At 45.8% G+C, this 21,120-nt stretch overlaps 2 protein-coding genes across 2 annotated transcripts; one reads left to right on the top strand and one right to left on the bottom strand.

The window, feature by feature from the left end:
* The first annotated feature begins 6,773 nt into the window (after positions 1-6,773).
* Positions 6,774-9,432, top strand: LOC136535842 (scarecrow-like protein 6). Its single transcript, XM_066528263.1, has one exon. It carries the CDS (start codon positions 7,460-7,462, stop codon positions 8,981-8,983), a length of 1,524 nt encoding a protein of 507 aa, XP_066384360.1. The 5' UTR covers positions 6,774-7,459; the 3' UTR covers positions 8,984-9,432.
* Positions 9,433-14,307: 4,875 nt separating this feature from the next.
* Positions 14,308-19,535, bottom strand: LOC136535841 (uncharacterized). Its single transcript, XM_066528262.1, has 10 exons — positions 19,379-19,535; positions 17,974-18,970; positions 17,175-17,259; positions 16,989-17,084; positions 16,736-16,888; positions 16,533-16,640; positions 15,177-15,296; positions 14,938-15,063; positions 14,729-14,812; positions 14,308-14,644 (listed from the first exon to the last, which is right to left on the bottom strand). Exons 2-10 carry the CDS (start codon positions 18,948-18,950, stop codon positions 14,519-14,521), a joined length of 1,875 nt encoding a protein of 624 aa, XP_066384359.1. The 5' UTR covers positions 18,951-18,970; positions 19,379-19,535; the 3' UTR covers positions 14,308-14,518.
* Between the last annotated feature and the right edge of the window lie 1,585 nt (positions 19,536-21,120).

Here is a 21,120-nt window from a genome sequence, read left to right as displayed (position 1 = left end):
CGAAACCTCTGGTCATCGCTGGAAGGAGCCGCTCAATCCATATGTGGAAGTCATGACTCTTCATCCCTAACACTCGGCAAGTGGACACGTTCACTTCCCTCCTCAGATTCGCCGCATACCCATCAGGGAGCATTAACGACTGAACCCACTGACATACTTCCCTCCTTTGGTCCTTCTTCAAAACGAAATTGACCAAAGTCCTTTTCCATTTCTTGCCAGGCGCGGGAGTCTTCATCACTTGCTTTGGTCTATCGCACAGTGCTGCCAGGTCCACTCTTGCCTTAACATTGTCCTTTGACTTTTCTGTGTCCATGAGTGTTCCCCAAAGCGCCTCGGCGATATTCTTCTCTGTGTGCATTAAATCAATGTTGTGTGGAAGAAGAAGATCGTTGAAATAGGGAAACCTAGTCAAGCCCGATTTATGAGTCCACATGTGGTAATGACCATATCCATCAAAACGACATTTCTCTTTATCAACTTTGAGAGCCTCTATCTCAGCGCGGATCTCGGCAGCGGTCATCATCTGAGGTGCAGGATCGGTGACTTCAACACCTTTCGTGAAGTTCTTGATGTCTCGTCTGAATGGATGGTCAAGGGGGAGGAACTGACGATGTTGGTCGAACGAAGAAAACTTGTCACCACTCTTCAGCCAAGTGAACCTCACACCTGCCTTGCGTATTGGGCATGGGAACTTTCCGTGAACACACCACTCGCAGAATAGGCCATACGCCAGGAAGTCATGCAGGGAGTAGTGGTACCACACATGTGATGATGTCTTGGTTTGTGAACACCATACGTGATGACGTCCTCCAAATGTTTTCAAATTTTTACCACTGCATATGCATGTGATATCATGACATCTCGCCAAGTTTCATGATTTTCGGGATTCGTTTGAATTTTATAGAATTAAATAACCACTCGCACGCAAGTTCGCGACGTTGCCCCGTGAGCACGTCGATCGAAATTTGGAGACAGTTCCTAGATTTAGCATAAAGTGACACTAACAAACAAGAATAACATTTTTGGAATGGATCAAAACTATTATTCGATGCACCTGCAGTTCAAACCTACATTTTTCGGAAAATTGCAAGAAAACGAAATAAAGTGAAGAAATATAGCAAACAGCAATGAAATTGTGCCAAATTTGAACATGTTGTTCATGGTACAAATACAAATCTAAGAAAAAAAGTTGGTGGCAAAAAACAAAAAAAAATTATTTTGCCGAGTGCCAAGGTTTGGCACTCGGCAAAGTGAATATTTGCCGAATGCTAGCCCTAGGCACTCGGCAAAGCCAATATTAACATTCTCGGCAAAGAGGACGGCGTTGGGTACCGTTATCCCCGGGCGCCTCTTTGCCGAGTGCCCAACTTTGCCGAGTGTCTGGCACTGGGCAAAGTTTGGTTTTGCCGAGTGCCTTATTTTACCGAGTGCCAGACACTCGGCAAAGCCCTATTTGCCGAGTGCCAAGTTTCGCCGAGTGCGGCACTCGGCAAAGATGGCCTTTGCCGAGTGCCCGATATTTAACACTTGGCAAAGATTTAAGCACTGGGCAAAGTCCCGATTTCCTGTAGTGATCACAGCCCATGTGACCCGACAGATCGATGAGAGAGACGTCCTAGCCTGCTGCATTCTTCATTTTGTTTTATTTATTATTTGCATTGTACACATTGGCCATGGACTCCAATCTTCTTTGCTCGCTCGCTCCTAAGTCCTAACACGCACTCTCAGACACCATAACCAATATACTACTCCTCCCCCTACCTCCCAAACAAAATGCAATCTGAGGTTTTCCCTAAGTCATTCAATACAATCTCGAGTTTAACCAAATCTATAAAAAAATAATATTTATCATGCCAAATAAGTATTGTTGGATTAGTCATAGAATATATTTGCACAATAAGCTCATTTGTCATACATCCAGCTCTAAGAAATCCATGGATTTTTTTAGAGCTAGGTATCTGTAGCTCCAATAAAATCCTAGATGTAGAGCTATATATAAATACGTGGAGTTAACTTAGATGAATTATTGTATTTGTATTTTGGACTACCTATAAATATTTAAACCACCTTAACTTAAACCATTCTTATTTGTATCTGCTCTAATAGAATTCTCTCTCTCTCTCTCTCTCTCCTCACACACATTCTTATTTGTATCTGCCTGTGACTTTTTAAGATAATATATCTTCTTGTAATAGACTTTACTTAGGAATTACTAAATTTTATATATCTTTCCACCCTCATTCATATTTACCCCTTTGCATCACACATTCACACCTTCATGTGCGCTCAATATATGTTTAGAAAAAACTTAGCTTTCACTACTACAATAAACTTAACGGAGGCGGACGCTTTTATTTTTCGAGGTGGGCAAAGGCAACCGCCTCCGTCCAAAGGTCACGGTTAATCCGTGAACTATGGTGGCGATTGTCTTGCCCGCCTTAGTTAAATGTTTAACCGAGGCGGGTGCCTTACAAATGCCCGCCTCGGTTAATGGATTAAAAAAAACCAGAGCCCGCCAGCGAGCCCGTTTCTGAGCCCACTGGCGAGCCCGTTTCTGCCACCGTGAACCGCAGCGCCAGCGCCCTCTACCAGATCTGCCGCTCAGGGAGTCGCAACTCCCGGATTCGTGCTAGGGAGGTCGATCCGTGCTGGAGAGGTCGATCCGCGCCGGGAGGACCTTGATCTCCCTGGGAGGAGCCGCTGCCGTCCGTTGCCTAGAGTAGACCGAGAGAGGGAGAGTAGATTGAAGTTGTCTGTCCGCTCGCCATGCCATTGTCGCCTTGGATCTGGATCTGGATATGCAAGGAGACGGAGTATGAGAGAGGGAGACAGAGAGTAGACCGAGAGAGAGAGGAGACCTGCTTGAGGACGGATCTGGTCGCTGGGTCCCGCTCATCGCGCCACCGTGAGGGAGCGGGCCACCTCGCGCGTCTGCGCTGCCGGGAGGAAGTTGGTCGCCTCGTGCGCCGCCGGGACGCCGCACGCCGTGGCCCGCGCACCGCCGGGGTAGGGATGCGCGCGCGCCGCACGTCGAGGCCGGAACGTCGGGGCAAGACCACCCGCACCGGGGCCTGCCGCCCGTAGAAAAGAGGAAGGGGCGCGCCGGCGGGATCTAAGGGAGAGGACCTTGGGTTCGCCGGGATCTGCTCGGGAGGTACAAGGGAGAGAGTGGACTAGTGGAGGGAGGGAGAGAGTGGAGGGAGGGAGGGTGGAGTCACGACTCGCTCGGCTGCGGGCGCCGCTGAGAAAGAGATGGCTGAGAGAGAGAGCAAGTGGAGGAGAAGAATACCCTAAGTCCTGAATATATAGTGGGCTAGCGGTCTAGGCCTGATTTACCGAGGCGGTTATTTTACAATGCCCGCCTCAATTAATGATTTATCGAGGCGGTTATGTTATAATGTCCGTCTTATTAACCGAGACGGTTATTTTACAATGCCCGCCTCAATTAATGATTTACCGAGACGGTTATGTTATAATGTCCGCCTCGATTAATACTTATTAACCGAGGTGGTTATTTTACAATGCCCGCCTCGGTTAATATATTAACCGAGGCGGTTATGTTACAATGCCTGCCTTGGTTAATACTTATTAACCGAGGCGGTTATTTTACAATGCCCATCTCGGTTAATGTATTAACCGAGGCGGTTGCTGGTCCGGCTGCCCTGCCTCGAATAACCGAGGCGGGCAACCGGGCCGTCCGCCTCCGAGGCTATTTTGGATGTTTAAATATGGACTTGGGAATCGACATGCTCTACTTCATGCATATATTCTGCACAGAGACACACATGCATACATGCCTTGAGTTAGTTTTTCTACACAAATATTTTTTTTAAAAGATATGATGATAGATCTAGGTAATTTAGATTTATGGGTTAGCTTAGGTTATTTTTAATAATAGTGAAGGTGGAAATTTGGATGCAAATTCAGAGTGCTATTTTTATTGTTTTCATAATGGTATATTTTGGTAATTGAGATGCAGATTATGGGTGGTACTTTATGCTAATTTTTACACAACAGCGGCGTGGTGGGTAATTAAGATGAAGATTTTTATGTTACTTTATAGTAACTTTTTTTTGTAATCGAGGGTGGGTATTATTTTTAGAAAACATAACATATATTATTATTATTTCAATGATCATCCACATATATCGATTAAATAGTTACATATTCCTATTTTGTGTTGGAATTTTTTGACTAACCTTTTTTGCGATATGTGTCTCATATTAACATGCAGTGAGACTCTAAGATACTACAAGTGAGCAAAATAGTTTAATTTATGGGAATATATACTTTTTTATAGCAAATTAGAAACGGATGGTACTTCATTGCTACTCCGAGGGAGAGGAATCAGCATGGAGCGTACAGGAGTGCAGGATCCTTTATTCGAAGGCCCAGAGTGCAGACTGGGTGCGTTCGTGCGTGCTCTCTCCTCCTCACGGGCCAGAGCCCATGCCCTCACCCACCTGCCAACAAAATTAAATGGGCCTCCTCGTCCGACAATCCAGCTAGCTAGCTCAGTGTGTAAAAAAAAGTGTCACTTGCTAATTTCATTTATAGATAGAACTGTACTGTACTAAAGTGTCACAATCCACATTGCTTGCGTTAATGAATATTATCACGTTGTCACGAGGAACTAATTAGGTTTAGTTTCAGGGATTAAGTATATGTATTTTATATACTTTGCTTTTTTCTAATGATGAGTTAAGCTTACGTAGAGATTTTGGAAGGCAGGTCCCGGCGACCTTGGACTGGTCATAGGGCTGTAGACGGAGGCCCTCTCACTGGCATCAGCCGCCTTATCAGCCGCAAAAACCATAAGTCAAACAACAACTCTGAGATGAAATATTTTTTTTCTTTCCGGCTCTGAATTTATAGTGTCCACAGCTATTCTATTCTATATAAGAACAGTCCTCACCGATTTTTTTTTCACGTACTCTTTGACGGGAGGAAGAAAAGGAAGGCAGAAAGTAGGGTACAAGAAGGAAGGGAACTATTAGCAGGATCTTGGAGAGGTGGTCAATTTGGTCACGCAGGGAGCCGCAATCACGGAACATTTCATTTGTTTCCTTGTACCGGCATGCAACCACAACGTAATTAACTAGCCTTTGTTTGTTATTGACTTCCGAGTTCCAGTCGTCAGCATCTCTGATCCTTCATTCCCAATTTACAACCTACGCTAGCTACCTCTGCTTGCGCAAAGTTATCGACGCGACCCGTCGTGCGGAGCGTTCCGATGGGTTAGGGCCAATCTCCATCGGCCTTAGAAGAGGGGTTTTTGGGGGCGGCGGCCATGACACAGTGGTAGAAGACGGTTGGGCATGGTGGTGTTGTGCCGCTTTCATCAATTGTGTGCATTAGTTGGGCTTGTCTACGAGACCGTAAAATCTGCAAAAGTCAGCCTATATTTGCTGATTCACGGACAGGTCCGCTAGCTTGTATCCCTATAAGGTTATTGTCTACTCTTTAATTTAAATCGGTTGTGCTATGTAGATGTAGTAACAGGTTAATTATAGGTTGACATGCCCTGCCATAGTTGGGTTCGTTTGCTGATCACAATTTAGAAAGGGAATTGCTATACATCATATGCCTTTTTGGTGCGTTTCTCTTAGGCGATGAATCACTGCCATCAGGTCGTAATCATACGGCCACAGAGTCATCTTCAACCTCACGTCATCTTCTTCAAAGTGGTTCACATTTGTGCCTCCCTGTAGTACAAGAAATGAGATTCGATCAGAAAAGTATTACAAAGGTTATGTTGTTTTATTACTAATTATAAAAGAAACCATTTGACGCTTGAAAGAAACAAGATGTGCAACTACACTAAAATAAATATGAAAATCAGTCCCTATATATCATGATTGTGGCACACTCTCCCTCTCTTCCAACCAAGAGTTTTTTTTTTTTTTTTTTTGAGGAAAATCCAACCAAGAGGTTAGATAGTTAGTGTTTGTGCCTACATACCAGGGGTGTGTTTGGTTTGCACCTTCGCAAAAAAAAAAGTGTGTTTGGTTTGCAGCTAACAAGTTGTTTAAGTGAGACGCAACAACTTGAGACGTTAGGTTTTAGAGATCTACCGTGGAATGGATGCCTAGCCAGCATGCTTAACGTTAGATCTTCAGCCAAATAACTCATCCCTGCCAGCTAGCAACGGAGCGACGTAATGCGTTTTTCTTCAATGTAAAAGAAAGCTTTTGTCGGTCTGAAGACAGTTAATGTGATATACTATGTCTTTCAGCCTCTGGAGCTTTCGATGCTCTACGATAACGGAAAATCGACTGCCGGCCTTGGGAAAAAGCGATGCACATCCGGTTGATGTGATGAGACGCGACGACGATGCAGATAAAGTGGGAGATCGAATTAGATCAGTGGACCTATTGGTCCATGTAATAAAAAAGAAGAAGAAGAAAGACGTAACAGGAAGAAACGAAGATGATATTGGAGACTATATTATGTATGTTCGTACTTATAATCTGCGGTTATGTATTTGGACGATTATAAAAGATCTAATTTGTGTGATTATTTAGACGAATTGCGGTTTGAGGATTTAGTTTTGTCAATAATTGCATCATCATATATGTACAAATTCGATTTAAAATTGGACTCCATACCGGAGATTTGAGCCGTTTCCGTTTGATTCCTCTCCTCTCCTCAGCTGTCCTGTGCATTCGGACTTTCGGAAAGTGAGCTAGCTCGGCTCGGCTCGGCTTTGTGAAACTAGTAGGAGTGCGCCATACATATATACTCGTAGTAAGCAAGCAAACAAGGGCACCGCAAGTATCGTGCTCTGCTCGATAACTCTCTCAACACAAGTCCAACAAGTCCAAGCTCAAGCCCTTAGTTAGTTATTAGCTAGAGTGCAGAGTGCAGAGTGCGTGCGATCTCATCCATCTCCACGACTCGTCGACTCCACACCATATATATACAGCAAGAAGCAGCAACAGCAGCAGCAGCATACCGCGCGTAACAGATCGACATCAATCACGAGCTAGTAAGACTAGTGAGTGATCTGATCATCGCCATACATATATACATACATCCATCATATATTCTTGCTGCCATGCATGCCAATGAGGTAAGCCATCGTCAGTGCTTCCTAATCCTGTCTTGAGCTTAATTAGACGACGTCGGCACATCGAGGGATGCCCCTCGCCGGAGCCGCGCCTCACCAGGAGACGGCCGCCGGGACACTACACCTCCACCAACACCTGCGACGACTCGCCGACGGCAACAAGCACCAGTACCACCAGGAGCTCGGCCTCGGCCCCTTCGCCCCAGCCCCACTGCAGGGACCACCAGCCTGCCCACCACGCTGTCTTCGCCCCTCGGCATCGGCGACGTGGCGGCCCTCGCCGGCGCCAACGCCAAGAGCGTCTCCCCGCCCCCGCCAGCATGGCCGGACGACGACGACGACACCGCCGCCGGGAGGGAGGACTGGGTCCACCACCTCCCGCCCCTTGACATGCACATGCCGCCGCTCGGCCTCGGCGCCGCAGAGGCCGCCGCCTGGGAGACCCACGCGCAACCTCCTGGCAGCCTCACCCTCTCGCAGTCGCAGGGCCACGACAGCACCTTCCTCGGCTGGATCATTGGCGGCGACGCCGACGACGTCGCCATGCCGGGCGTCATGGACGACCACCACTCCCACTCGGTTCTTCATGACCTCGACAACATACCCTCCTCCTCCTCCTCTTCCTCCGTGCTCCTGCCGTTCCAGCCCCACGTCGTCCACCACAGTTCGCAGGCCGCGTTCCCGCCCTTCGTCACGCCGCCCAAGCTGCACCACAACCCCATGCCCGCGGTGCCAGCGTCGCCTCCCAAGCAGACGCCTCTCGCCGCCGGGCTCCTGAAACCCAAGCCGGAGGCGCCGGGGACCGATGACGCTGCCACGGCGGTGGACCAGCTCGCCGAGGCCGCCAGGCATGCCGAAGCCGGCGACGTCTTCGGCGCCCGGGAGATACTGGCGCGGCTCAACTACCTGCTCCCGCCCGCCCACGCCGCCGGCGCGACGGCGACGCCACTGCTCCGCTCCGCCTTCTACTTCAAGGAGGCTCTGCGCGCTGCCCTCTCCACCACAACCACCTCCGCCGACGCCTCCTCGCCGGTGGACGTGCTCCTAAAGCTCGGCGCCTACAAGGCCTTCTCCGAGCTCTGCCCCGTGCTCCAGTTCACGCACTTCACCTGCGTCCAGGCCGTGCTCGATGAGCTCGGCGGCGCAGCCTGCATCCACGTGCTCGACTTCGACATCGGCGTCGGCGAGCAGTGGGCGTCGCTCATGCAGGAGCTGGCACGCCGCCGCCCGGGCGCCACGCTCAAGGTCACCGCATTGGTGTCCACGGCGGCGCAGTCGCACCACCCGCTGGAGCTGCAGCTCGTCCACGAGAACCTGTCCAACTTCGCCGCCGACACCCGCGTCCCGTTCCAGCTGGCCTTCCTCAACCTCGACGCCATGGACCCCTCGGAGCTCCTCGCCATCACCGCAGGCGACGCGGTCGCCGTCCACCTCCCGGCCGGCTCGGTGCACGCCCCCGCGATGCCATCCGTCCTTCACCTCGTCAGGCGCCTTGGCGCCAAGCTTGTCGTCTCCGTGGACCGCAGCTGTGACCGCGGCGAGCTGCCCTTCGCCGCGCACCTGTTCCAGGCGTTCCAGTCCTGCGTCTTCCTGCTCGAGTCCCTGGACGCCGTCGGCACGGCCGCCGACGTCGCCGCCAAGATCGAGCGCTTCTTGATCAAACCGAGGATCGAGAGGTGCGTCGCGGAGAGGTACCGCGCCGCCGCCGCGGGCGACAAGACGCCGCCCTGGCGGGCAATGCTCGCGTCGGCCGGCTTCGTGCCGGTGCAGGCAAGCAGCTTTGCGGAGGCGCAGGCGGAGTCGCTGCTCAAGAAGGTGCCCGTGCGGGGCTTCCGCGTCGAGAAGCGTGCCGGCTCGCTCGTCCTGCATTGGCAACGCGGAGAGCTGCTCTCCGTGTCCGCCTGGAGATGCTAGCACCAGGCTCGCCGGCCGGCCGCCTCCGGAGGAGCACCGCCGTGCGTGGGAACAAGTTAGTAGGCTAATTAGGACTAATGATCCTAACAATATTTCTGCTGCTGCATTGATCTGATCTGATCGTCCAAAATTACCCGCCATGTCAGTGTCACCTTGCTGGTCAATCTGCCTTGCCATGCTGCTTGATTTAAGTAGATTGTTTGGCAGATGCAAGGTCTGCTAGATTGGTAATTGTTGTTACCAGTGTATTTTAGTACTCATGTTCATGGTTTTCAACAGGGATCTCGATATATACATGTATCTTAGATAGAATCCACAACCTTGCTCATGTTATTACACTCTTGTACAATCAAATTGTTATATGGTTTATGTGAAGTTCCTGATCATGAGATTCAGAACTATGTATGGAAACTAAGTTGTTTTGTACTCCTCTTTTTTTAATATATATATTTCAGTAACATCCTGTTTGCTCAAAAATAAAAGGATCTCTTTTGGACATAATTCACAAAAAAAAAAATAGGGAGCCTTTCACAATCAAAAAAAAAAAAAAATTGGGAACACGTTCAAAAGCCAAAAAAAATGTCATGAAGCTACGTTATGCTAGTTGGCTGCCTGTCTCATGGACTTTAATTGACTATTATGTCCAGATTTACTAATCCCCATCTGAATTTTTCAACCATGGTGGACTTGCAGAGGAAAGTTTGTAAATAAAAGGTTATAAGCGAGTTATAGACGCCGTCCTCTCTCTGTAACCAGCAGTTCTCTTTGCCAGTGGAATTCATGGAAGACCCAATATTCTATAGAAGCCTAATTCCCACTGTCACTTCATTTTGAAACATTTCCTACCTGCATAGGCTTCTAGAGTGACTTATCCTCTGTTGAGATCAATGCAGTAGTTGATCTACCGGTTTGGTGAGTTAGTTAAAACGATTACAAACTTGGTACTTTGATGCTACAAAGTACTGATATGCCATTTCAATCTTTCCAGTTACTTTGTAAATTGGAATCGAATCGGTGTGACTATATATTATAACTACTAACTAACTATTCTGCCATCAATTTATGAGTAGTGACTAGTGAGGCACAGCTTGTGCTTGGAACAAATCTCCGTGATCAGAGGGGTACCTTGAAATGCTTTCTCCTTGAAGAAAATCCAGACACCTGTAAAGCAGAATTACACGAGAAATGCATGTTTTTAAGAATAATGTTGTATATTAGAAGAACATTTCCAAGTTGACAATGGCAGAATGCAACAGGGACTTGGGAATAAAGTGGAACTGCAAGTTAAGAGACAAGCATAAAGCAATATAATCTTTTTTATTTGTGAGTTAGATTCTGATTTGCATTACACTGTCACCAGGGTGTGGCTGAACAACTAAGACTCTTATAGCTGCTGACAACTTCTAAAAAGTAAAAGTTTTGCATCCACGTGACTTGATACCCATTGTCACTCCATGATCAGATTTTATCATTTTTGAGCTATTCCTCGTAGCATAGCAAGTCGTCGGCATTCGCTACCGTTCTCATTCTCTCCAGTCATAATAAAATAATTTGGTATCTGTTTTTTTATGTTAATTCGGTATCTGTGAGTCTGTGACAACTTCAGTACTTGCATGTTAATTTGGTATCTGTGACTACTTCAGTACTTGCAGCATCTTGCATACTGTTAATCAAGTTATCACCGTGTGCTTGGTTGGTTCCTATTACCAGTGTCAGGTTAGAAGAAAAAGAAAAGGAAAAATGCTAACACATAGTACCAAAGGACTAAGTATTCACTTGGAATATGATCATACAAGACTAATCAAGGATGACAGGTGTTCTATAGCTGATATCGTTCAGCTCAGAAATTCAGAATATGTTCTATAGCCGATATGGACCACAGGTGTTGTGTCAAGTGGCAACCATGCTCAAAGATGACAGCTTGAGTAGTGCAGTCCCTATCTTTTCCTCAGGCTCAGGGGGGAGGAAATACATATCATGGCAGTGTTAGATTCTTGTTTTGAGTGGATAAGCGAGTAGTTTGTACAACAATCTTTTCCTTGGGGAATTTGTTTGCATGACAGTAGCTAGGGGGAGAATTGACGTCTAGCTAGCTGTTTATCCTGACAGAATTTCTGGCTGCTGCAACATGAACCAAATCCTGTTTGTTCTGATGGGGATGCAGGGAATGGCAATCAGAATGTAAAGTGGCTGTGCTTTTACCTCAGTGGTGGCAAGCATCTACCCGTCTCATCATCAGCATTTTATTTAATTTGTGCAGCAAATCTGAGTACCCAATTCCTCCACGTTGGGACTGCATGATATATATGCTACCTGGACGACCCCTGATTCTGTCTGCAGGAGATAATAAGCCTAGTTGTTCTTTGCTCTCACTATATACTTTATTTATGGCCCCATTTTGGAATGTGAGGATTTTCATAGGATTCGTGCGGAGTTACAGGTTTCCGTTGAAATTTCCTCCCTATGAATATGAATAGGCCCTCTGGTTTGGTGATTATGACTATGAATAGGCCTCTAATTTGCAATTACAATGCTGATGCTGACATATATGAAATTACAATGTTAATGTGTTGGTTCACTACCCACAAATCCATATACTACATATGCATGTAACTACAAAAGCAAGAAGAACATAAATTATGCCTCAGCCATCCACTCTGCATCCAATAGAAGCAACCCTAGGCACATGATTTAACCCCTATAGATCACTTGCAAACACAAGCATCTGCTGCTTTATTCCCTGCCCATCAGCCTCCCTTCAATTATATTATATATGTATGTACTTTAGAGTAGTTTAGAACAGGAGCAGTTAAAGCGCCATGAACCACTAGATCACAAAAGTAGAGCAATTTTTGAAAGGAAAAAAAAAGCCATCAGGGAATCGATTCTCTCACGAGCGATGAGAAAGGTCATAACATATCGCCATTATCTACCGCAAAGAAGAGGTTCTAAAGCTTGAGATGAAGTCAGTGCTACTACACTAGTAGTGGTATGTGGGCACCAACACAAGGAGTGCCGTCCTTGGAAAGGGCTAGAGATGCTTCTAAGGCCCTTAAAAGAACAAAGAAAAGAGGAGGTTGTCTTGTGTCATAGTGAAGCCGCCTCTGACGGAGAGGTTCACATATGCATTGCCCATAATTTTTCTCCTCCACTCTTTTCCCTATGTTACAGAGTACACAGCAGAGAAATGCAATGGCTAGTTACAAATTCAAACGAGGACCAGAAACAAGATATGAATAAGAAGATACTTCTCTTATAGAAAACAAAACATGATTTCTAAGGGACATAAAGCCAAGCTAATGTATAATGGTCATTTGATGTATGGCACTTTGATTTGGCAGATATGGTCTATGATCGGTGGTTATGGGATTTTCTTTCAACATATAATCAGTTCTAGCTTGGACAGTTATTGGATTTGTCAAGTTAGACTCTCGAGACGGATCCTTGGGTGATTTGACTACAAAGATAGTAGCTTATTTTGGGCCCACTACGTAATCCTAGTTGTCAAGCTTAGACTTCATCACCTTCTACACGACTGAGGCTGGACAGGAAGTAGAGTAGCAAAGCTGGACAGTTATTACCATGTTTCCGCGTACATGTAACATGTACAAGTACATGCCTCAGGCTAAGAGAAGGAAACCCAGACGAACCACTTAGGTGGCATCGCAGATCTAATCTTCAGTGGTTCTCGTTCTGTATCTGACAAAAAGAAAAATGACAAACAGTGATGCTGTGATCGTCTGGTCTGAACGAACATACTAAAAAAACAGAAAAGAAAACTTGGGCAAGCCAAGACAGGAAGAACCTTACCTTTACAAGAATATCAATTGTGTGAGATATCCTACTAACTTGGCATTTAAAGTCAGATGAGAGAACCAGGAACCAACATGATAAAATCTCCCCTGTACAGTAACTATACGATGGAATCAAATAAGGTATTGCTCTTTTTGGAAAAAAAATGTGTGTATGTATGTGTATATATATATATATATATATATATATATATATATATATATATATATATATATATATATATATATATATATATATATATATATATAGCACTAGTTTTATATAATAAGAGAAAGGCTCATCATGATCATGATTTTTCATATTTTGGTATCTGAATTATCACATCTTGATTGAGCAACCAAATTCTGGTTTCGTTTGATTATTCACGGAAATAATTGGCAGTATGGTGCGACCATATTTTAGCAGTATACATCAGTAAAGTAGGAGAGGGGAATATATATCCCTCTAAAGATGTAACAGCTGCTGTATCTACACTAAACCACATGTCTTCCGTGAGGCATCTAACAAACGAGAGAAAGGAGATGCTCTTTTACCTTGACGACGAAGGTTTCTCCTATTTTAGGCACAGCAATCCCTTGTCCATCTAGGCATCTATATATGTTTTCTTATAATAATGTATATGTATATATAGATTGAGGGATGGGAATCTTAGGCAAAGGAAGAAAAGCTGTAGATAATGGGGCTAAAGGTTATGAGACACATTGCGCGTGGAATGTTTGATAAGGGTGCTGGGTCCAGGCCACTACAACTAGGCAGGGGCACCGGAGAATGACCTGCAATATGTATTGCCTGCATAATTGCATTCCACATGACAAGGAAAGCCACGGATAAAGAAGTTGAATACGAAAGACAGACGCGTACAGCAGCACTAGTAGCAGCCACATGTTTGGCGTATTGGAATTGTATAGTTTGTACTTTGTAGAGACTTGAACCACCCGGCCATATACTGCAAAAAGAAGCAGGAGGGAATGTGAACGACACGCACGGTACGCCTGTGATGTGGAGGAAATATAAGACACAGAGGCTGAAAAACTCAAACCTGGTACGTAACAGAATGCACGCGCGTAATATTTCTTCACCTGGGGAATGAAAGAACAATAATCCAGGCAGAATGATCTGAAAAGCCTGACGGTCGCACGCTTGGTTTTGGTACACATCACTCCACAGGGATGTTTTTGTCAGAAAACGGCCATGGCCAACACCACAAGACAGACCTCTGGCATTGTGCGTGATCGAAGCCCAACCCAGGTGCTTAACAGAAGACACCACAATCAGTGATGGGCAGCAGGCAGCATCGTCTTCTTTTCAGCTACGAGCACAAGACAACGGCAGAGGATGTGATGCTGGAGAAATGATGTCCATCTACCCCAAAGGCTAATTGCTAATGTTGCAAGCAACCGTGTACGCTGAATGAAACCATCATGTCAGACATTCATGCAGCTTCCAGCTTGCCAACACATCCAGACATGACGTGTGATTGCAGACTCAGCATATTCATCCATTTTTACCCATTGAGAAATGCAAATGATGTATTATTTCAGCAAGACGGTCAAAAGTAGACACGTTGACACGAGCACACATGACCACAGTTACCCATGGCACTGGGTTTGGCTGCGACTCCGACAGTTACAACCACGACGTCAAACATGAGGATGACAAGGTCACTGGGGATACAGAGATAACAGACTTGGACAGAGGACAGTTCAACACAATGCACTCACTTCACTTCAGGAGGGTCTTCACGATGGATTTCACGTTCAGCTTCTTCAGGTCCGTGTAGGACTGACCACAGCCAACGAACATGACTGGAGCTCCAGATATGTAGACCATGGAAAGCGCTGCTCCAACCTGCACTTTTTTTTTAGCTTGTATCAGAATACCACACAAGGAAATACCACTTGATATAACACGAGCTAGTGTACAAGCTCTGACCTTGTCGTCAATGGTGTCAAACTTAGTGAGCAGGATACCATCAATCAATCTAGCAGTAGGAACAGCAGATAGGTCTGCTAATTTCTGTTTGACAAATCAAGTTCAAAAAACACTTAGTACCAGAAACCAGATTCCATACAGGACTAAGAATGAACAAGCATCGTTCTAATGATAATATTCATCTGTCCTTGAAATGCAAGTTATTATACCTGGTTAAATTTAGTGAGCTGATCCACAGCATCATTTCCAACCAATGCTTCTCCAACAAATAAAACCAGGTCTGGGCTATTGAGATTGATTAGCTTGGAGAGTGCCCTCATGAGTGGCTCATTGTCCTAACAGATTCAGTTAGACAGAGACTTTCAGGTAAACTTCAAAGTAAAGATTATATCCTCCAGTACAAGGACAGAAAGATACTAGATACTTCGAACTAAACCACTTAGCCAACCTGCATACGTCCAGCAGTGTCAACCAAAACAACATCTGATTTGTTCCGGGTTGCTTCCTGAATAGCCTCCTTCGCTACAACTGCTGGATCTTTCTCATAACCCTTCTCAAATATAGGTATCTGCACACAATACCATCACATCAATTTCAATGTACAAATAATAACCCTGGGGACAAAAGACATATATAGTATAATGTATAACCAAAGAACACAGTTCAATGCTACATCAGAGAAATTAGTCCTGAATGTGTGTTTCTGATGGCCAATCTGAACGAGCGTGTGGACAAAGTTTTACCAAGAGCACTAGAGCAGTTACATAGGAATATGTGTGGTTAGCCACAAAAAAAAAATTGCTGTACAAAAAATTGGATATGCATAAACAAGAAGCATGACAAAACAAAAGAAAGGCTACAGAAGCACACAGCTGCAAACTACTGTATGACTAGAATCTGATTAAAATAGTTGGATTTTTTAGTGATGAACTGGTCCCTGCCTGCAAAGCAAAGTTTGTTCATAGATTCGCCTTGGTTACGCATAGAGCGAAATCCGAGTACTTCCCTAGAATCACAGAATGGCTAGTTGCTCTGTAATTTATCTCCTTTCTTTCTTTGTACATAAGTTCTTGTTCTCTTTGCTATATATATAATCAATAGGGGGGGTGCCCCTCCTGTTTCGTTTCAAAAAAATGGCAAGGCAAACAGCTCGAAAGATGTCATTTGCTATATATAATCAATAATATAGGGGGTATGCCCCTCCTGCTTCATTTTTTTAATGCCAAGGCAGTTATGGCTCGAAAGATGTTACATGTCATTAGGTCAAAAAATGGCATGGTTTTGTACAGTATGGCCAAATTTCAGGGTTACGCCAAAAAAAAATCTGTATTGAAAAACTGGAGCACAAACCCAGCATATACACTTCCTAACACTATGGGGGCTAAGCAGTAAGATAAAATGACCTAGGAGATTTTTTTTCTTGGCTTCATGATAAAAACAAGTGCTACTTCAGAAAGGTATATAAAATCCAGTGGGGCAAATTTATACAATTTTAAAACTACTCTTTCACAAAAACAAAGAATAACTGTCAAACAGAATTTGATTTAATGACTGGGCGTACCCAGTGCAGAGAGCTCCTGCTCTGTGCGGGGTCTGGGGAAGGGTGTTAGTGGCAAGCCTTACCCTCGCCTGTGCAATGCGAGGAGACCGCGACTCGAACCCGGGATCTTCCTTTCACAGGCGGTAAGACTCTACCGCTTGCACCAGGCCCGCCCTTCAATTTGATTTAATAACTGATGACAAAAAAATCAGGGCAGTGCGATCATTGGATTATTGGATAGCACTTAGATAGTTAGATCGCTACCTGAAGCCTCCTTGCATGAGTTCTCAGCTGCTCAACAGCACCAGATCTGAAGGTGTCACATGCTGCAAGCGTTACACTGAGGTTATGCTGAAGAAGCCAATAAGCAACCTGTGAAGTTCCAGATGCAGACAATGAATGAATATCCCAATGGAAATTTCTCGTTTTCTTTTTATGGTAGTGGTGTGGTGTCTGGAAATGCATACCTTTGCAAGATTGGTGGATTTGCCAACTCCATTCACCCCAACGAAAACAATGACATATGGCCTCCCACGCTCCTTGGCAGCGTGCACATCCCTGAGTATGTCAATAGAGCGCCTTGGGGTCAAAATCCGAAGAAGAGCATCCTCCATAGCTGTCTGCAGGAGTAACCATCAAATGAGGCATATTACCAACCTATAAGATGTGTATATGATATAAGAAGATGAAGATATTTTGATGAGAAGATGTGCTAAAAACCTGGACTGTAGATGATATTCTAGTGAAAGATCCTAGCTTCTTGCCGTCAAGGCTAGCTGCAACAGATTCACAAAGCTTCTCTGCAATTTCCTCTGCCTGCGTGCGTAAGGCCAGCCTTATTTATCCAGAAAGGAAAAGGCTATCTATTAAGTATATCAAATAAAGAACTACAGAATATACACATACCACGTTCTTCGCCATCAGCCTATCTTTGAGAGCTTTGAGCGCAGGCTGCAGATCAGACTTCTCCAATACATTGGTACCAGCAATACTGAGCACAGAAAAGCACAATGCATTATATTACAGGATATGCACATAGATTTGGAGATCATAGAAGTTAAAGGCATAATGCAATATTTTCAAGAAAAACAAAAGCCAGCACATTGGCGAAGGCAAAAAAAATGAGGTAAGGCTGATAGGTTGCAGGTGGAAAAAACTAGCAGCCACCACAAAATCTATGGTCAACATCATGATTGGGTCTAGGGTATATTTCCTTAATCGTACTTACAAACAACTGCATATGATAGAACATAATGCTAGGAAAAGTGACCATGCTTATGTATTCAGATATTCACATATCAAATGCTTCAGCAAGATTTTCCTAATGAGAGCACATGTGGTCATCTATAGGTTAAAGATTTGGGCCTTGCAGAAATGGTTCAAAAATACTCCCATCTTTTCCATCCACCAAAAGAGTTCTGGAAACATACATGCTCAATCAACCCAGTAGTAATGGACATTCAAACAGAGATAATTCCAAATCATCACAGAGTAAACAGCAGGGGATTCCCAAGGCTTCAATCAAGCAGAGCAGTACGTTTTTCATCTCTTTTTCTGGGCGAAAGGCAAAGCAGTATATAGGGCTAATAATTCAAGTGTATCATTAATGAAGTGAACAACAGGAAACCATAATTGCCAGGCTAATGAGTATATAGATAGATTATTGAGCTCAGGCTATCAGTAGACAGGGGAGCGCATGAATTACCTCTGAAACATTGATGAGAACCATCCTTTCTTTTTGGGTCCATCTTCCACCTCTTCGTCCTCGCTGTCACTGCTCAGATCCTCATCCTTATCCATCATGCTTTCTCCCTCGATGACTGCCACATTGTCTGTTACCTCGTCCCCTCTCTCATCAGCTGGGTCTGTAAAATCCAGCTTCTTGTTGGAAGGTTTGTCGTCCCACACCCTGTCTTGCTTCCCTTTCTTCTTTGTGTCAGGTTTAGTCAGCTTCTTGGTTCCATTGTTAGCGGCAACATTCTTCTTGTTGGTCCGTAGCTTCTGTAGTTTACTTACATCGAAGGCCCCATTATCCTTGGGGCCTCCGTTCTCCTTTCCCTTAACAACAACAGGGCGGGCGAGAGAATTCTCCTTACAGACGCCATTCTCTTGGCCCTTGAAGGCACCATTCGCCAGAGTGTTCTGGTCCTTGTTTCCAGAGTCGTCGCCATCAGAGTCATCCTTGGCACCAGAGCCACCCTTGTTGGCAGCAGCACCGCGGGAATCGCCGCGGCGGCCCTTGGGACCAACCTTCTTCTGGGAGAGGGCAGGCTGTGGACGGGACGAGAGGGCCTGTTTGGACTTCTTCATCTCCTCGGCGCGCGCCTCCACCTCGCGATGGAGCTGGCGGAAGATGTCCCCAAAGTCATCGTAGGAGGTGCGCTTGGGGTCGTAAATCTGGGAGAACTCCCTGCGGACGGCGGCGAGGAGGTCGTCAACGTAGAGGAGGTGGAGTATCTTCTGGTAGACGGCGACGAAGACGAGGCCGAGGTTGTTGTGGAAGGTCCACTTGAGAGCGTAGTTGTCCTGGGAGAAGCTGGCGTCGGCGGAGCGCTCCTCGAGGAGGCAGGAGCGGATGAGGGCGTCGATGGGGGAGCCCTTGAGGGCGGCGGCGCCGAGCGCCCGGCAGGACGACCAGAGGATGAGGCCGCCCCGGGTGAAGATGAGCAGCTCCTCCAGCATGGTGGCGAGCCTACCTATACCTGCGGATCCGACCGATGAATCACCATCAATTTCATCATATCATATCGTATATCGTATGTAAGGAAAAAAACAACAAGACAGATCGATCGATGAATTGGGAGCGCAGGAGCTAGGGGCGCGCGTAGCATGTATGGATTTGTCAAATCAGGATACAATCCAATTAGAACGAACAAGTCTCAATTGATAAGGGGAGATCCAGATGGAGTGCCCCTGGATCTAGACAGGAGCGCGATCGAGCAGCAACGCCAAGCCTACTACAGCTACAACGGGGGAACTTGCTAAATTCGGAAGGGTTCTACAGTTGGATTTGACATGGATCAGAAAGGGGGATCCGGTCGATCGGGGATTGCGGACAGGGAATCGAAGGTAAGAAGCGGAGAAGGAAGGGGGGTTGGTTCGTAGCGTACCTGGGTCGGCGCCTTCTCGCGGAGGAAGAGGATCCTGGATAATCAATCCCTAGACGGAGAGAAACGGAGAGGAGGGAGGGAAGTCGGGCGTTGCCTTGGCGGTGGAGATATTCTTCTTCTGTGGCTGGCGATCGCGACCGTGCCCAGTGTCCACTTCCCCCGAACGCGGAGGCAAACGCGGCTTCGTCGGTCTCCGACGACCACCGTCCAAAATACAAAAACTCATTCTTCTTTTGTATAACGTTATAAACAAAAGATTTAATATCTATTTTTTTTTTTATCTTCTCGAACAATAAGACTCAAAAGATAACCTTTTTTTTAAATGGGTCTACAGGAGAGAGTTAAATGGGTCTTCTATATAGATACTACGTTGAAGACTATAGTTATTATGTTGAAGATCGATTTTAGATTTGGATTCCGCAATGGAGAGACGGCCTTGATTCCGCGTGCCGTATCGAGCTGACCTGCCATTGTTGACTCAGCCTTTTTGCAAAAAAATACTCAAATTTACTGTGGTATACAAAATGAACCACAGTACCAGTACCATTGTTTAGGCTGTAGCGGTGATCTACAGTACTTTTTAAAAATCTATCTATATGTCACGAAATGAGCTAGCACGAAAGATAAGCCGTGAAGTTAAAGCCTGCTTAGAGTGACTTTGTTGACAGTAAAGACGCTAAAGTCACAGCAAGCCTTACCAAAGATGTTTTCATTTTGTAATGCCCTTCTCAAGTGGCTTTCTATAATCATAGAATAATTTATTCTATGTCCATTTTGAGCTACAAATAACTTATTCTATGGCGACAAATAACTTGTTCTATGGTATTTTTTAAGAAACAACCCAAATACTTGAGTAAAATTATGGCTAAATTTGTTTATGCTAGGAAAGGAACGCGTGGTTAAATTCATTGCACCTCATTGTAAGTTTTGGGTTAGCAGAGTCTCTCATCGGTTTAAAAAATAAAAACGTAGTCTCTCGTTGCCTCCTTTACATGTTCCTCTTTTTTTAGGGAGTTTTCTCGTCTTTTAAGAAAGCAATGTAACCGATACATCACTTGGGGTACCAACACTCACGGAAGTGCAAAATAACAGTGTTATTACAACTTTGGGAATCTTGTGTTCTTACCCTACTTTGATATCTAATTATGATTTTATCCTTGTTTTTGTCTGATTTTACCCTTGCTTTGTAACTACTAAGGCTCAGTTTACCCTTACTTTTAACTCTGTTAGTTATATCTGAAATAAAAAAAAATAAAAAACAATCAAACCCTTCACAGTAAGACTAAAGGACAACAATACCCCTTATCCACTCATACCCTCCCCAATCCCCCATCCTCTACCGTATCCTCTCTCCCTCCGGTCTCCTCCCCAGCCCGACGCGTACTCCTCGTGAAGTCGCCCGACGCGCCCCCTCCCCTCCCCTCCCAGCGCTCGACAGCCCCTCCCCTCCCGACGCGCCCCTCCCCAACCCTCCCTCTCTCCTCCACTCTCCCCCATGACAGCTCCCGGCGGTGGTGCGCGGGCCCAGCTCTCGGTGGTGGCTCCTCTCGGATCTAGCGTCGGGCAGGGCGCAGGGCGGCTCGACCCCTCCCGGTGGCACGGAGCAGCAGCAGCAGCGGGTGGCATCACGGATCCGCCCACCTCCCCTACCTCCATTGCTCCATCGGCAGGTGGCGTCGCGGATCCGGTGGGATGGAGCCACCACGGTGTGGATCCGGCAAAGAGGTGGCCTTCGGCGGCAG

The sequence above is a fragment of the Miscanthus floridulus genome, chromosome 2, assembly GCF_019320115.1.
Source record: "Miscanthus floridulus cultivar M001 chromosome 2, ASM1932011v1, whole genome shotgun sequence".
NCBI lineage: Eukaryota > Viridiplantae > Streptophyta > Magnoliopsida > Poales > Poaceae > Miscanthus > Miscanthus floridulus.
Note: the sequence above shows the minus strand (reverse complement) of the source record. Positions and strands in the feature narration are given on the sequence as shown.